The sequence below is a fragment of the Trichechus manatus genome, unplaced genomic scaffold (genome assembly GCF_000243295.1).
Source record: "Trichechus manatus latirostris isolate Lorelei unplaced genomic scaffold, TriManLat1.0 scaffold00145, whole genome shotgun sequence".
NCBI classification, from domain to species: Eukaryota; Metazoa; Chordata; class Mammalia; order Sirenia; family Trichechidae; genus Trichechus; species Trichechus manatus.
The window spans coordinates 1,153,354-1,172,279 of record NW_004444081.1 but is presented as its reverse complement, the minus strand read 5'-3'; the positions used below and the strand labels follow the sequence as shown (position 1 = coordinate 1,172,279).

Here is an 18,926-nt window from a genome sequence, read left to right as displayed (position 1 = left end):
ATTGGGATTGTATTGTATCCGTAGATCGCTTTGGGTAGAATTGACATTTTCACTATGTTGAGTCTCCCTATCCACAAGTATGGTATGCTTTTCCACTTATGTAGGTTTGTTTGGGTTCTTGCAGTAGTGTCTTGTAGTTTTCTTTGTATAGGTCTTTTACATCCCTGGTTAGATATATTACTAAGTACTTTATCTTCTTGGGGGCCATTGTAAATGGTATTGATTTGATGATTTCCTTTTCGAAGTTTTCTTTGTTGGTGTAGAGGAATCCAACTGATTTTTGTATGTTGGTCTTGTATCCTGATACTTTGCTGAAATCTTCTGTTAGTTCCAATAGCTTTCTTGTGGATTCTTTGGGGTTTTCTGTGTATGAGATCATATCATCTGTGAATTGGGATAGTTTTACCTCTTTCTTACTAATTTGGATGCCCTTTATTGCTTGCCTTATTGCTCTGGCTAGGAATTCCAGCACAGTGTTGAATAAGAGTGGTGATAAAGGGCACCCTTGTCTGGTTCCCGTTATCAAGGGGGATGCTTTCAGTCTCTCTCCGTTTAGAATGATGTTGGCTATTGGCTTTGTATTGATGCTCTTTATTATGTCAAGGAAGTTCCCTTCTATTCCTATTTTCCTGAGAACTTTTTTTATCAGGAATGGGTGTTGAACTTTGTCAAATGCCTTTTCTGCATTGATTTTGCCCCAACAATATTGGCACTAATCCAAAAACACAAAATAACAAATGATAGAGAGGTTGTGGGGAGATTGGAACTCTTATGCACTTCTGGTTGGAATGTAAAATGGTACAACCACTTTGGAAAACCATACGGCTAGAAATAGAAATACCATACAATCCAGCAATCACACTCCTAGGAATATACCTGGAGAAATAAGAGCCGACACACAAATAGACATATGCACACCCATGTTCATTGCAGCACTATTCACAATAACAAAAAGATGGAAACAACCTAAATGCCCATCAACAGATGAATGGATAAACAGATTATGGTGCATACACACAACAGAATACTATGCAATGAAAAAGAACAGCAATGAATCCGTGAAACATCTCACAACATGGATGAATTTGGAAGGTGAAATAAGTCAGTCACATAAGGACAAATATGGTATGAGACAACTATTATAAGAACTCAGGAAGAGGTTTACATACAGAAAAAAACATTCTTTGATGGTTATGAGGGTGGGGGGGGGAGGGGAAATCACTAACCAGGTAGTAGACAAGTGTCACGTTTGGTGAAGGGAAGGACAACACACAATATAGAAGAAGTCAGCACAACTGGACCAAAGCAAAAGCATGAAAGTTGCCTAGACACATCCAAACACTTTGAGGGACCGAGTAGCTAGGCTGGGGGCTGGAGACCATAGTCTCGGGGGACCTCTAGGGCAATTGGCATAACATAGTTCGTAAAGAAATTGTTCTACATCCCACTTTGATGAGTAGCATCTGGGGTCTTAAAAGATTGTGAGTGGCCATCTAAAATGCGTCTATTGGCCCCATCCCATCCGGAGCAAATGAGAATGAAGAAAACCAAAGACACAAGGAAAATATTAGCCTAAAGGACTAAAGGACCACATGAACCAGAGACTCCACCAGCCTGAGCCCAGAAGAACTAGATGGTGCCGGGCTACCACCAACGAACAGCTCTGACAGAGATCACAACAGACTGTCCCAGGCAGAGCAGGAGAAAAATGTAGAACAGAATTCAAATTCACCAAAAAAGACCAGACTTACTGGTCTGACAGAGACTGGAGGATCCCCCAAGACTATGGCCCCCAGACACTCTGCTAACCAAGAACTGAAACCATTCTTGAAGCCCACTTTTCAAACAAAGATTAGACAGGCCTATAAAACAAAATGAAAAAATAACATATGTGAAGAACGTGCTTCTTAATTCTATCAAACATGCAAGACCAAATGGGCAACGCCTATCCAAAAGCAAGACAAAAAGGCAAGAGGGACAGGAACTGGACGAATGGACACAGGGAATCTGGGTTGGAAAGGAGGAGTGTGCTGTCACATTGTGTAGATTGCAACCAATGTCGCAAAACAATACGTGTATAAATTTTTGAATGAGAAATTAACTTGAGCTGTAAACTTTCACCTAACGCTCAATAAAATAAAAAGAAAATAAGACAGCAAAGTCCTATAGACAAAAAAAAAAAAAAACAACTGTTGCTGTTGAGTCAAGTCCAACTCATGACAACCTCAGGTGTATTGAGTAAAACTTGCTCCATAGGGGGTTTTCATGACTGTGACCTTTCAGCAGCAGATCACCAGGCCTTTCTCCTGAGGTATCTCTGAATGGCTTCATACCACTAACCTTTTGGTTAGTAGCTGAGTGTTTAACTCTGCACCATTGAGGGAGTCCTACCGCCACCATACGAGAAACCAAACCCATTGCCGTCGAGTCAATTCTGACTCATAGCAACCCCATAGGACAGAGTAGAACTGCCCCATAGGGTTTCCAAGGAGAAACTGGTGGATTCAAACTGCTTACCTTTTGGTTAGCAGGTGAGCTCTTAACCATTGCACCACCAGGGCTCCACCCCGACAAAGTTCCTTGTAAAAACTTATTATCACACAGGTCAATACAGGATATTCAATTCAGCTTTTTTGATGATTACTTAAAACCAGTTGCTGCTGAGTGGATTCTGACTCACGCAACCCCACGTATGTCAGAGTAAAACTGTGCACCGTAGGGTTTTCAATGGCTGATATTTTCAGAAGTAGATTGTCAGGCCTTTCTTCCAAGGCACCCCTGGGTGGACTCGAACCTCCAACCTTCTGGTTAGCAGCCAAGTACGTTAACAATTTTCACCACCTTGGGATGACTTTGTATCTTCCACATGCCAGGCACTCAGCTGATGGCTTCAACACATGCACAGAGCCTAGTGGGGAAAATAAAGAAGTAAACAGACAACATGATGCCGTCCAATAACTGAGATGTTGGGATTATGATCAGGGCACTATGGGAACGAAGACCAAAGAGTGATTCATTCATCAAGGAGTGGGGAGTCTGACACTGGAGCTGTGCCTTGGAGGATGAATGGAACGAACCTTCATTCATTCATTCAACAAGCATATGCTGAGCGCCTATTATGTTCCAGGCATGGTCCTAGGCACTGGTGAAGCAGTGATAAACACTACAGGCAACGTTTGGGAATTTACATTCTAGTGGGAGAAGAAAATATGATGAAAACGCAACAAAGTCATATGACAGGGAGGAACAGAGGCTACTGTATGTAGGTTGGGTGTCAGGAAAGGCTCCTGTGAGAAAGTCTCATAAAGCAGTCCATGCTGCAGTGAACAACCCTGTGTGAACCAAGTCAAAATTACTGTCTATAACACAAGCATTAGCCTGGTTGCCTACACCTGTGTAGTAATTAGCCACCACATAGGTGCTTTCTGTGAGCCAAACTGTGCTAAGCATGGTACATGTATCATTTCATTTTTTTCTTTGCAAAACCCTTTGCAGTAGGTGACAGTATCCCTATTTTATGGGGAAGAAAATGGTAGCTTCTTATTAATAACTTTCCTAAGACGAAACTGTTAATACGTTACTATGTCCTCTGCCTTACCAGTGTCCGCAGTTCCACTGAAATATGTTCAAGGTAGAAACCTTGGAACCCTGTCGCTAAGTGCCCAAGCTGGGGGACTTGAGGGCTTGACATTGGATCCTGACTTGCAGAATCTCCTCATTCTGGGTCTTAGAGATGAATAGTCCCTTCTTTGCTGCATCAGAACGGTGATAGACCAACTCCCATGCTTTCACAGATCTGAATGAAGACACTGGGGGGAAAGTTAGAAATAAAGGAAGTCACACAGAGAACTGACTTAGCAGCATGTAACACTGACCAGAAAGCTATGTGGTGACTGTGGACAGGAAATGTGACTTGATCTCACAACATGATAAAGCTTCCAGAAAACCCTAACATGCAAAACACTATCTGTGTAGGGGGACTTTGTGAGTGTCGGTAGATTGGAACTGTGTCTGCCTTTACAATCAGTAGAATCAAAATTAGGAGGTGCAGAGGATTCATCTATGGGTGTGAAGGGAAAGAAGGGACTTTCTACAGCCACAGGAAAGCTGAGAAAGACCTGAACCCTAAAATACTGTGCGTCCGCACCATGGCAATAGAAAGGATCTGTGAGAAGTTCTGATGGTTATTTCCAGCTCTCAGAATCTGAGGTTTTTAGAAAGTTTCTAGAGTCCAGGGAGAAAGAAAAATATTCTAACTTTTCTGTTTATAAAGATAACGCAAGTTCATTTTAGAAAAACATCAATTCTAGAAAAGGTGTAAAGAAGAAAGCAGAAACGCCTTTAGTCTCATTACTCAGAAATCATGTTTTTGATATTTTGGTACAAGTCTCTCCAGACCATTCTTTATGCACATACGTGTAGAAGCGGATATATGCAGACATAAATTGTCCATTATATCTGGTAATTTACAACCTGCTTTTTTTTTTCCAATATATCGTAGGCTTCTTTCCACATCAAAGAAAGCTGGTAAACATCATCCTTTCATGACTGCTTAGTCTTTTATGGATTGGATAGATCGTAATTGAGACATAATCACACATTTAGGTTATTTCTGATTTTTATTCGCAATTTCTGTCCAATGAGACAATGAACAATTTTGTACTTATATCTTGGAAAGCTTGCCCAACTCTCTCCTTAGGATACAATTCTAAGCATGAAGCTACACTTATAACATTTTACACACATTGAGAAATTGACACTTCAATCAAGGGCAGTGAGAGGGCCAGAGGTAAGAAGTTTTAGAACATTCTTTATTGACTTGGCACCCCTGCTTCCGTCATGGCCCAGAAAAATGCAGAAGCACGTAGCTAACATCATAGTGCATAGCTTCATTTCCTCTAACTGATGCTTTGAAATTTGGCTAAAATAAAACTAAACGCTTGAACAAGTTTTTCTGTGACCCTAGTCACAGCGTGAGACCAGCTACTAATCTGTGGGCTGTTCATGGGCTCAAGGATCCCTGCACAGCACCTCACGTAATGACTGCTCACGACAAGGCTAAACCCTGATGGAAAGAATGAAGGCCTGTATTATAACCTTTTCCAACCTCAACTGAGAACTTCATGCCAACAATATTTTAAACGGCCTTTATAAGGGCTGTGTGTTTTTCACATCTTAAGTGAGGTTGAAGATTTCCGCAGGATAACCAAAGGAGCAGGCATTTCAATACACCAAGTATTGTAAACCTTGGAAATGACTGAGTAACTAGCCAGGTGTCATTCTTTCTTGTCGTGTTCAGAGCTGTCCTCCACGGTGTGTCACTTCCACAATGGGGGTCAAGTCACCACATATTTATTGAGGACCTAACAGCAAATAGGACTCCTGGTGGTGCAGTGGTTAAGTGCTTGGCTGCTAACCAAAAGGTCAGCAGTTCCAGTCCACCAGCTGCTCCTTGGAAACCCTATAGGGCAGTTCTACTCTGTCCTGTAGGGTCGCTATGAGTCGGAATCAGTTCAACAGCAATGGGTTTGGTTTGGTTTGGTTTAATGGCAAATAAGGGAAACCAGTTTTTTCTACCCAATGCTAAAGACCAACCAGGAAAACAGCAGGATCTACATATGTAAAATAACTTAGTTTGGTTTCTATAAATACATTTGGTTTATATATTCTACCATCACCAGTTGCTATTGAATTGATTCCAACTCATGGGACCCCATGTGTGTCTGAGTAGAACTGAGCTTCAAAGGGTTTTCAGTGGCTGGTTTTTCGGAAGTAGATCACCAGGCCTTTCTTCTGAGGCACCTCTGGGTGGACTCAAACCTCCAAACTCTCAGTTAGCAATCAAGTACGTTAACTCTTTTCACCCCCCAGGGATTACTTAGAGCACAAAAATAAATTCCATGTACTTTTTTTACTCCACAAATGATCTTTACAGCTTTACTGAGGTATCATTGACATAAAAGAAAACGTGTACAATTTGATGATTTTTGACATCTCTGCACATCTGCAAAACTATCATCACAATAAAGATAATGAACATATCCATCACCCCCAAAACTTTCCTTGTGCCCCTTTGTAATCCTTCCTTACTACACTTCCTCATTATAAATTAGTTCATATTTTCTATAATTTAATACAAATCGAATCAAAAAGTATGTATTCTTTTTTTGTCTGACTTCTGATTTCATTGACAATAATTATTTTGAGATTCATCCATGTTGTTACATGTTAGTTGCCGTTGAGTCAGTTCCGACTCATGGAGATTCCCATGTGTGCAGAGTAGAACAGCTCCGTAGGGTTTTCAAGACTGTGACCTTTTGGAAGCAGATCGGGAGGCCTATCTTCCGAGGCAGCACGCCTGGGTATGTTCTAGCCTCCAACCTTTTAGCAGTAGTGGAGCACTTAACTGTTTGCACCACCCGGGCCCTCCTCAAAGCCAGTATCAACCCTCAAAAAGGTGGAGTAGTTTTCCTTTCCCAGTGCACAGTCCACCTGGGAAAAGCTGCAAGTCTCTCTGGGAAAGGCTTGGAGGAAGAGCCACAGTATCCATCTGTGATCACAGCCCTTCCTTACAGGGATCCAGGAACACACCATCCCTCCCAATACAAGGGCCCTGGGCTTGTGAACTGGCTTAGGTCTGTCATTGGTTAAGAGGCTATGAATCCCTACTATGTGACTCAATCAGGTGCCTTCCTTATCCAGTGCTGCTATAACAGAAATACCGCAAGTGGAGGCTTTAACAAAGAGAAATTTATTCTTTCACAATCTAGTAGGCTGCAAGTCCAAATTCAAGGCATCAGCTCCAGGGGAAGGCTTTCTCTGTCTGTTGGATCTGGAGGAAGGTCCTTGTGATGCATCGATCTTCCCTTGGTCTGGGAGCATCTCAGCGCAGGGACCTCAGGTTCAAAGGAAGAACGCTGCTCCCAGCACTCACTTTCTTGGTGGTATGAGGTTCCCTACTCTCTGCTTGCTCCCCTTTCCTTTTTTCTCTTCCACCCCAGGGAAACTCCCTTTACATTGGATCAGGGATGTGACCTTAGTAAGGGTGTTACAATCCCACTCTAAAATTACAATCACAAAATGGAGGACAACCACACGATACTGGGAATCATGGCCCAGCCAAACTGATACACACATTTTGCGGGGACATAATTCAATCCATGACATCAGGTTTCTGCCCACCAGACCTAGAATTTTTCTACTTACGTATATGTACATATATCAAGCAGCACCTTAGGCATCTATTTCATTCCTTGGAATCCAGTGATCAATTAAACATCACCGCAGATCCCTGTGGGCCAAACCACTCTTGTACCATTCCATCCCTCTGCCTTAGGATGGTGACTGTGCCCTCACTGGCTCTTTCATTTCTTTGCTATCACCAGACCGCAACTCTTCCTGGATGCCCTTATTTCTACTAAAGTCAGGGCACCCCATTCCATTGCAGCACTTCCCACTGTCAAATCTGGCCTGCAGAATAGAGGTACAGTTTTCAAAGAAACTGGTACTCTGGCCACAGGGTGTTTTTCGTGCATTGTGAAAATGGTGTCCCTCAGGCACCTGGGGTGCCACCGAGCAATTTGCATATAATAGATGCATTACGACATTCCCATCTCCCTGAGCCTACAGATTCCTTTCCCTATAAAATGCCAGGAGAGTTCAGTCTTTTCAATCTCTTTAATACAGGCCATTATTGAATCCAGGCTTCAATTAACCGACCTAGCAGAATATTTATGCCATTCTAGGTGCTCGTGACTGATTATAACTTATTCAGTTTTATAGGGTGTTTGATTTGTTATTTTTAATACTATATTTTCATTAGTTTAATAATACTTCGTATTAGAAAATATGCATTCATTATGTGTTTACCAGTTTATACTCCTACGTGATTTTTTAGAATATGTTTAGAATTTTTTTTGTATTTTAAATGTATTCAATATTTAGTTTCACTGGTTTTTACTTTTTAATAAATAATAAAACATTGACACGGTCATTTTGTTTCAGTATTGACATCTCAGAAAGTAGAAATTCGGGCTCATGGATTGTATGCATTTCGACTTTACTACATTTTGCCAAATTGCTCTCCAAAACATTTGTATCTAATTATACTCCCATCAGCAATATAGAAAACTTTCTATAGCTCCACATCACAGCCAATATTTTGTCCTATTAAACTCTTACATCTTTGCCAATCTGGTATAAAACGATACCCCGTTGTGTTTTAATTTATATTGCCGTGATTGATAGTGAAGTGGAGCATCTTAACATGTTTGTTGACCATTTCATTTATCTTTTTCTTATTGTAGAATATGTGTGTGTGTGTGTGTGTGTCTGTGTGTATAAGTCCTGGTGGCAAAATGGTTAAATGCACGGCTGCTAAGTGAAGGGTATGCAGTTCAAACCTACCAGCTGCTTCATGAGTGAAAAGACCTGGCGATCTGCTCCCGAAAATATTTTAGCCTAGGAAACCCTGTGGGGCAGCTCTGCTCTGTCCTATAGGGTCCTTATGAGTCAGAATCAACTGGATGACACACAACAACAATGTATATAAACACCCACCGCTGTCGAGTTATTTCGACTCACAGTGACCCTATAGGACAGAGTAGAACTGCCCCATAGGGTTTCCAAGGCTATAATCTTTAGGAAGCAGACTGCCGCATCTTTCTCCCGAGGAGTTCCTAGTGGTTTCGAAGCGCTGAGATTTTGATTAGCAACAAGCTCCTAAACCACTTTGCCACCAGGGCTCCAAGGGCTCCATGTAAATATATATAGCAATAATCTTCTCCCATTCTCCCCATCTGTGGTCTTTTTTTCACTTTGTTAATGGTGTATTTAGAAAACTAGAAATTTTAATTTTAATATAGTGAATTTATTACTCTTGTCTTGTGGCTTGTAGTTTTTTGTAGTTTAGGAATTCCTTTCTTAACTCAAGGTCATTAAGTGGAAAAATAAACTTATATTTATTTTTCCTAAAGTTTAGTGTTTCACATTTCATAATTAAGTTTAATTCAAGTTTGAGGTAGTTATCCAATTTCATTCTTTTTCCACATGGATAATTAGTTGTCCCATAATCACTTAGGAAATAGTCCTTCTTGTCCCCATTGATTTTCTTTGACAGCCCTGTCTTATGTCAGGCTTTCATACAAAAGAGGGTCTGTTTCTGGTTCTTTATTCTGTTCCATTAATATCTTATTCTACCCCTGAACCCGTTTCTCGTTATCTTAATTATCATAGCTTTATGAGAAGACTTGAGACCTATTAGGATAGGAATAACCCACCATCACCACCCATCTTATTATTATGATTTTTCTTCAAAATTGACCTGGCTATCCTAAGCTCATATTTTTTGTGCAGAAGAGTGACATTATCTGAGTTACATTATTAAAAGGACCACCCTGGCTGCTGTGTAAACAATAATAATTAATGATATCAGAGAGAGAGAAAGGAAAGAACTGCCAGAACTATGTGCTTGAATAGCTGAGCAGAGATGGCATCCGGTGGAAGTAGGAGGGGTCAGCTTTAGAGAACAACATGCAAAATTCATCTACAGTAACGGGGCAGAGAATATGAGTAGAGATGCTAGTAGTGTGGCAGTGGGAGTAGAAAATTTCTCTTCTGACTGCTTTAATCTTCTCAATAAAGTCATCAGTTAAGAGTGGGGATGGTTGGTGAGTAGCGTCTGGGATCTTTAAAGCTGTGAGCGGCCATCTAAGATACTCCACTGGTCCCACCCCGTCTGGAGCAAGGGAGAATGAAGAAAATCAAAGACATAAGGGAAAGATTAGTCCAAAGGACTAATGGACCAGAACTACCACAGCCTCCATCAGAGAGAGTCCAGCACAACTAGATGGTGCCTGGCTACCACCACCGACTGCTCTGACAGGGATCACAGTAGACGGTCCTGGACAGAGTGGGAGACAAATGTAGAACAAAATTCAAACTCACAAAAAAAGACCAGACTTGCTTGTCTGACAAGGACTGGAGAAACCCCATGAGTGTTGTCCCCAGACACCCTTTTAACTCAGTACTGAATTCACCAGCCAAAGATTAGACAGGCCTATAAAACAAACAATAGCACACGTAGTGCAACCATGTATCTGAGACTATATCGGTGTACTAGCCCAGGGGCAAGGACAAGAAGGCAAGAGGGGACAGAAAAGCTGGAGGAATGGAAATGGGGAACCCGAGGTTGAGAAAGCGAGAGTGTGGACACATCGTGCGGTTGGCAACCAATGTTGCAAAACAATATGTGTGTTAATTGTTTAACGAGAAACTAATTTGCTCTGTAAACTTTCACCTAAAGCACAATAAAAAAATTTTTTGAAAAGAGTATGAAAATAAATAAATTGACCCACGAAAGAGTGAGGTTGGAAAAAAGGTGATGGGAGTTTGAGTAGAAAGGCGAAGGTAAGAACCACTGTCGAAGAGAATTGGGAAGTAAATGATTGCCCAGAGGCGTTAAGAGCCCACTTAAGGTTTAGGATCATTAATTTAAAGTGAGACCAGTCTACACAGCTGTGAGTTTTCCCCAGACACATATAGCTGCAGAGGGTTGGATTTAATCAGGGTTCTGGTTTTGCTAATTGAATAAATAAAGTCAAAGATGGTAAAGGAGTCAAAGATACAGTTAAGAGAGTGATTATAGTGGTGGGCAATGAATTTAATCTAAACTGTAATCGACTCAACAGCAACTGGTTTAAAGAGAGAAGCAAAGACATCAGGAGGGTGAGGAACAGTGAAAAGGTAGGCAAGATCAATAAATTGGAGATTTTATGGGATCAAGGAATTGTTGGGGTCAGTGTACTAGAGAGAGGTACCTTGAAAAATGGGAAGTAGTAGAAAGAAGATGGGATGCATAAAATTGAGATTATGAAGTCTACAGTGATTGGCAATTACAAGGTCAATGCAGGACTGGCTTCATAGGCATGCAACCTATGCAGTCACCCACAGCCCCACACTCAGAGGGCTTCACACTTGGTTTAATTCTCTATTGTCACAATGTTGAAATCCCTAAAAAATTTTTAACGAGGGGTCCCACACTTTCATTCTGTACTGAGCCCCGCAACTTATGTAGCCAGTCCTGCTTATAAGCATGAGAGTGAGTGGTTAGGGTAGGTGGAGAACCAGATTATTGCAGGAAAGGAGTTTAAGGACCTGAGAAATTAGGGTGTTGAAGGATAATCTACATGTGAATTGAAATTGCCCAGGAATTGAATTTAGACAGGAACTGTATTGAAAATAGTGACAGTGAAGTAGGAGCTAAAACCTGGAGAACTGAATGGTAACCAGGGGTCAGGAAATGACAGCAACAGTGAGGCGCAGTGGGTGATATAATCTGATGGCATGAAATTCAAAGCCAAGGATTCATAGGATGGAGGGAAGCAGCACTGAGGTGCCATGAGAGCAAGAAGAGCACTAGTCTCCTCTCCCGGTCCTGTAGTGAGAAGCTGTGGGAGAATGAAGCAGCCTTTTAGAGGGCTGTAGGAGAAGCAGTGTCCTCAGGGGAGAGTCAGGTTTCCTTTGGAGCAAGAGGGTGAAGAGGATGATGGGAGAATAGGTTGAAGGTACAGGAGATTTTATGATGGTGGACCTTAAGCTCCAGGGAGCACAGTGGAAGGGTTTCAGGAGCTGAGAAGAAGGCAATAAAACAAAGACTGTCGAGAGTCTTGTGGGATTAGAATGCAGGCTACAAAGATGACCTGAGAGACTAGGGGCTTTTGTAATGACTGACAAACCAGGATAAATGGCATAATGAGATTAGCCTGATGGATTCAAGATGGAGAAAGTGGAGGCAAGATTATGAGTGTTGGGAGGGTGGAGAGGGGCTCCCTGGTCACCAGTGGTGATGGAGGAGAAGGCCTTGGGAAGCACGGTCTTTTAACATATCTTTAGCGTAAATGCATACTGAAAAGTCATGTTTCTTTAAAAGTTTTATAAAATACTAAGTAGAACCCAAACCAAAAACCTGATGCTGTCAAGTTGATTCCAACTTGTAGCGATGCTACAGGACAGAATAGAACTGCCCCATATGGTTTCCAAGGAGAGGATGCCAGATTCCAGCTGCCAACCGTTTTATTACCAGCGATGCTCTTAACCACTGAGCCACCAGGGCTTCAAAAGGTAGAACAGAGGGCATTAAAAATAAGTTTTTTATGTCTACTCCATAACAGTCATATAATGTAGATACTAAACTTACTGCTCTGTAATGTCTTGTAGCGTTCATTGGTAAACATTCTAAGTAAATGCATTTAGGTATATAAATCAGTTTCTTGTGAAGCATTACTGCAGTGTGGCTTTTTATTTCATTAAAAATACTTTGCCAAGAATAAGACCATATCTGAGCAATGTCTGTCTTTACAATTTGAAGGAAATAGCTTTTTTACTAATGAACATTACAGAACCTCCGTTTGTTGTATTCTTTTATGCTCCTCTAGTGAAGATTTTCCTAATTACATTCAACAATGTAATTAAAATTAAAGTCATTTACTTAAGAATCTAATATAGGCTGTATGACAGTTAGGTTTCAAAAAACTGTGTGATTGACCAAATGCAATGTATGGACTTTGTTTGTATCCTGATTTGAACAATCCATCTGTGAAAAGACACTTTTGAGATCTCTTCCCAGACTTGTGGGTTCTTTAAGGACACATTTGTCACATGTGTGCAAGGAATCATGTAAAACTCTTATTGCTTGCCGTGCAATTTGAAGACACGTACTGGGTTATTCTGGTCTTAGAAAATCCCACAAAAGGGATTGGATTTAAAGTCAATTATCAAAGCCTCCAGACAATTAGTGCGAAAGTGTCCTTAGAGTAGCACCTGTACCTTACAGCTATAAGTGACTCCTTGTCTTATCATTTTTGACTTATCAATTCAGTCAAAAGATTAGTCAACTAATTCTTGGCATGGATATGGGTGGGGAGGAATCAAAAAGATAGCTTGAACCTCATGTCAATGTCTTTGATGCTCATTTTTTTACATTTTAATATTTCTGTGAAATCAGAGCATGTCTAATAGTTGATGGAAACATTTAATGTATACATTTTTCTCTTGGAAAGCTATTATAAATTGATAATGTATCTTGCAATTGATGACATCTTCTAATTGAAGAGGAGTCCCTAGGTGGTGCAAAATTAATGTGCTCGGCTGCTGACCGAAAGGTGGGAGGTTTGAGTCCACCCAGAAGCACCTTGAAAAAAAAAGCCCTGGCAATCTACTTCCAAAAACTCAGCACTGAAAACCCTATGGAGCACAGTTCCACTCTGACACAAATGGGATCATCACGAGTCAAGTTGACTTGAGGCCATCTGGTTTTGTAATTGAAGAAATATGGTAATTTATGCTATTACTCTGAATTTTGCTAGATTGGCTCTGTTATCTAAATTATGGTTAGGTTATTTAGCAATGGCTCCTTTTCCAGTGAGAAACAAGAACACAGTACATCACTTCCTTGGACAAAATTCCCAACATTCTATATTTTTGTCACACTAACAATCTCTAACGAGGTTGATGAAAAGTCATTTAATGAACAACACAGGAGTGGCCTAATGGTGTTTTGCATGTTGTATCAACTTACAGCTAAGTGGAAAAAAAGCTAGAGAGAAGTACCAAGATCATGGAAGTTGTATATTCTTTCTCTTTATCCTCTTTGCTACAGTCCAGACTTCCATCATCAGAATAAGTGTCCTCATTTCAAAACATCTGGTTTCTCAAATTCCCATGGATGAGAGCCCCTGAAAATGGTCCATTTCTTTTGGGCATCCCAGATTGACAAAGGCATTGCAGTCAAGCTATAATGGTAGATGTTGCCTGGGTTTGTGTATCAGTATAATTCACACAGTCGTCTTTCCGCAGGTTTGAAAAAATGGTCTACACGTATCGAATCTTCCGAGAGAAAAATGGGTACTACAAGATACAGGTAAGAATATTCAAAGGCTCTTGCAATAACAACAGAAAAAGTTGAGGGAGGAGAATCTGAGATCATCTCTTGAACCTGAGAAGTCACCACACCGAGGCACTCTAAAAAGGGCAGCACATAGAGAGTTAAGAGTCAGATCAGTAGTTAACGTTGTCTTTCTCTGTAAGAAACAAAAAGGAACTGGAGTTGAGAGGCCACAGCTATTGTTCTTCAGAAGTACAGAAGCAAACAACCCTGGTTCCCTCAGTGGTCAAATGCAGGAACCTGGACTTTATGCAACACCACTGTTGAATTAGAAGGCTAAATAATAACCTAGGATAGGGTTGAAAGGGGAAGGTGGGGAGAGGTATGAATGTTTAGGAAGTGGACTCCATAACCCACTCATTGGCGTCGAGTAGATTCCGACTTGTACCAACCCTATAGGACAGAGTAGAACTGCCCCATAGAGTTTCCAAGGAGTGGCTGGTGGATTCGAACTGCTGACCTTTTGTTAGCAGCCAAGCTCTTAACCACTCTGCCACCAGGGCTCTGAAGTGTACTCCATAGTTGCATAAAAATATAAAAGGAAACATCAGTCAGCTAGAAGTTTTATGGGTTTATTTTTCTGGTTTATTGAAGGCTAAGCAGAAAAACCTTTCTGCATCTTTTGAATTTAATTCTCTGGCTTGAGAGGTACAGTATAATAAACATAATTGAACTTTTTAATTTCTTAGAATATCCTGAAATAATCGTTCTGAAACACTTGCATACAAAGTTAAACAGGTTCTTTACTGCAAGATTTCTCAGAATCTTCAATATGCTAATTTGTATTGTGAATAGCTGAGAGAGATTAGAATGTGCAATGATCTGCTTATATATATAATTTTCTTTCGCTTTAAAAGACTAGTATTATTGAAGCAATTGGCAAAATTTGACTAAGGCCTGTAGATTAGCTAATAGTACTATTTCAAGGTTAATTGTCCGATTTTGCTAATTGTAGTGAGATTATCTAGTGTCCTTGCTTTTTAAGGAAACACACAAGTATTTAGGGTTAAAGGGACATCATATCTGCAACTTAATCTCAAAAAGTATTTTTTTTTTTAAGAATACATATATATACACACATATCTCTTTAAAGAGAGAGAGAAGGAAAAACAAATATAATAAAATGTTAACATCTGGGGTCTGGATGAAGGATATATTTGGGAGGTTTTTGTACATGTTTCTGCAACTTTTCTGTAAGTCAGAAATTATCTCAAAATAAAGCTTTTTAAAAAGCAACTCATTTAAAAACAGCTTTTCTTGTAGCTGAGACATTTAAGTGGCAGCACGTCTGAGTCAATGGCGGTGAAAACAATACGGGTAGAGATAGCGAGAATGACGTCACAACCTGAAGAACATAACCAATGTTACTGAATTGTAGATGTAGAAAGTGATGAATAAGTGTGTATTCTGCCATGTATATTTTCACCCAAATTAAAATTAAAAGAAAAAAAAACCAACATTTTTTCTTTGCAGTGCATACTTCGGGGAATTCTGGATAGTTCCCTAATTCCCAGAGCTATTGTATCTCGTATCTGGACAAACCAGAGATGCATCCAGAGCAGTTATCACGCAGACATGGGGCGGCATTTCACTGAGGCCGGCACTCGGAGCTTATGATAGACGGTGCTCACTACAAGGCCTCCCCGCAGACGACTTAAATGTCAGCCTCTGTCTCCGTCACAGAGGTTAACCAGACTGCGCCATGGTTTCAGTAGCACGACCCGGTGGTCATATGAGAACCCACAGTCATCATCACTAACAACCACATACATGAGAGTGGAGGAAGCAAATTCCTTTTCATTATTTCTGTAATAATAAATTCCTTTTCTACTTGCAAATGGTACTTCCAGTTAAAATCAGAATTTTCTTTTCCTCTTATTTTCTTCTCATGCAGATTCTGGATTTATCAAGTACGTAGATTGCATATTTTGCATTTCCCATCAGAGGTCCACTTCTGTCAGTCCCCTAAGATAGCAAAGCAGGTTTCTAGTCGGCAAGGCACTGGGTCTGATGTAAGCTTCTGAAGGGGTAGCCTTCACAGCAGATCTACAAGAACTGCCCCAGACAAACTTGCCAAGGATGGGGGGGAATCACTCTGCCTGCCAGACTGAACTGGGAGTCTCTTGATTATTAATCCTCTTTACTCAGAGCAGCTCAAATCAGAGGTTGGTCTTAAAAAATGAAGGTTTCTGTGTATTATGATCAGTGTGAGTTAAGCATGAATTGCCAGCTATTTATTTTCAGTTAAGGTCCCTGGGTGGTACCAACAGTTTATGCTTGACTACTGGTAGAAAAGTTCACAGTCTGAACCTACCCAGCAGCTGGCGATCTGCTTCTGTAAAGACTACAGCCCAGAAAGCCCTATGGAACAGTTCTCCTCTGTAACACATGGGGTCCCCATGAGTCCCAACTGACTCGATGGCAATAGGTTTGATTTTTTTTTTTTTCTTTAAATTTTTGTTTTCAGTTTGTTGACTCACAGAGGCAGCCTGCCTTGAAAACCATGGTTTTGAAAAGTGTCATATTTCACAATGGCACGGTGATGAGTGATTTCCTTTCTTGTATTTTTGCAGACTGCGGAAGGCACTCAAAAACAGCTCTTTCCAAGCCTAAGAGAATTGATCTCCAAATATCAAAAACCAAATCAAGGGCTGGTGGTCCGCCTTTTAAACCCAGTAATGAGCACACACCTGAGATGCAGAAGATTGAAGATACAGTTGAATGATATTTATGGTAAAAACTTTCATATGGGAGTCGGGGAGGAGCCTTAGTCCCATTTCCCCCACTGGTCTGCTTTGCAAAATCAGGGTGATCTGGCTGTTGGAATTTCTGTTTTTCTTCTGCAAGTGGAAAAATGGTCCAACTAAATCCAAGGAGACAGTGATAACAGTCAACAGGCTGCTAGCTGAATGCTTAATGCATTTTCTGTTTAGCTATTTTGATCTGCATCATGTAAGAATCGAAAGGGCTATTTGTGTGTGTGTGTGTGTGTGTGAGTGTGTGTTTGTACTCGGTTTGGTAGTTCTGTGATTTGAAATGGCTTAGGGGTAGTATGCTGGGGTTTTCGTTAAAACTGTAAACCATTTGAATTACTACAGTTGCAGATATGTTAGAATATTGTTTTAGTATTCTAAGGAACTAATTCCTAGCCCACAGAAAGGGAAAAAAAATTTCACGGTCCCACCTCTACATTGGCACTGAAAGATATTTTAACCCTTTAGTCCACAGTCATTCATTCTCTGGTATTCATTTTTCTCTGATTTTAGAGATTAAAGCACAAAGCCTCATTCTCTAAGTGGTTTTATAGTCATTTTTCAATTTTTTTTTTTTTTTTTTACTGGTGATAAGAAAAGATCTCTTTTTCATAGTGCTTCTGGAAAAGGAAGCAATGAATTTTCTTTCTTAACCATTCTTTTGCAAAGTTTGTGTTTTTTTTAAAGCCTTGGTACATAATAATTACACTTAATTTAAGCTAATTAAGGAACCCAAATGAAAAATAAGGTTTCTCTTTGATGTTTTTTGTAAGGTAGCTTTAAAGACTTTTGTTCAGACCTCTGTAGTGATAACTAGAATATTCCATTATTGGATAAAATAAGACCACCAACTTCTGTTCTTCGGTTCTTGCATTGCATTGTATTGCCTTTGAAATGTTAACTTTTAAGAAGGGCTTGAAACCAATGAAAGATTCAGTCATAACGTTAATTATTGAGACAGTTAATATGGAGTGACTCCTTTCTAACTATGTTTTCACCCTAACCCCATTCCTGTGTTGAATAATATATTTATCTCAGGAGGAACAGTCAGAGAAAGGAATGAGATGGATGCTCAAACCAGTTATACTGCATGGCAGCACAGGCAACTTAGGTTAAATTTAGAAATAAGCGCTATAAAACGAGATTTGGGTATTTTCTGTGGTTTATCTTTATTTTAAGGATATGGTCTTATTCTTACATAATTTTAATAAATAAAATTACCATTTTAGGAAAATAAAGGAAGCAGGTCACTATTTGAAGAAAATGATCAAGCTGGCTCAGCGCTCTCATTCAGCACTAGGAAGACCTCCTGGCTGCTGCCCATTCTGATTGGTTGGTGTCTGTGTTATGATATTATTGTTAGCTGCCATGGAGTCGGCACCAACTCATAGGGACCCCATGCACAACGAAAACTTTGTGATCCATAGGGTTTTCATTGGCTGATTTTTTTGGAAGTAAATCACCAGGCCTTTCTTCTTAGTCTGTCTTAGTCTGGAAGCTCTGCTGAAACCTGTTTGGTGTTACTGCAACACACAGGGATCCATTGACAGATGAGTGTTGGCTGTACATGAGGTGCATTGGCCAGGAATTGGACCTGGGTCTCCTTCATGGAAGGCAAGAATTCTACCATTAAACCACCAATGCCCCCTGCCTGTGTCATACCAGGGTTAAATATTTTTAGCATCACACCTGGGCCTCTGTTGCTGTCCTGTTGGGCTAGATTTGAGATATTCCCCATGAAATGCAGCAAAATTCCTTAATTTGAAAGGTTATGGTTTACCTTCCGTATCTGATAGGAATTGGAAACACCCAGACCAGATGCGATCAAGAACTGAAGCTCTAGTAAATTTTTTTTTTTTTAGGATGGCAGGCATGGGAGAACTTCCACGGTTAAGGAGACCCTGAAGACTGGAGAAGGCTTCCCAGATTTGGGGAAATATGCTTATCAAGTAATTCAGCAAATATCTATTGAGAGTATATATATCCTCTGCTAGGTTTGGTGAGATCCAAGGTGAAGTTAACAACACAGTCCTTCACTGAACGTCACTGTCTACTTGTGCAAAAAACAAAAACTTTTGATACGAATTGGGATATCATGCTTGTTTTAACCTGGACTGTTAAAGTGATGTCCAACCTTCGTAAAGTTTTTTTTTTTTTTTATTGTACTTCAGGTGAAGGCTTACAGAACAAATAGTTTCTCATGAAACACTAGTACACATATTGTTTTATGA

The 18,926-nt window shown here is 40.3% G+C and overlaps 1 protein-coding gene across 1 annotated transcript in view; it reads left to right on the top strand.

Annotated features, from left to right (window-relative positions):
- The window catches only part of SH2D1B (SH2 domain containing 1B), a 31,696-nt gene that overhangs the window by 6,760 nt on the left and 6,010 nt on the right, over nt 1-18,926 (top strand). The window contains exons 2-3 of the mRNA XM_004385753.2: nt 13,855-13,918; nt 16,516-16,675. Coding sequence (XP_004385810.1) covers nt 13,855-13,918; nt 16,516-16,675 — 224 coding nt within the window. The remainder of the gene's footprint in view (nt 1-13,854; nt 13,919-16,515; nt 16,676-18,926) is intronic.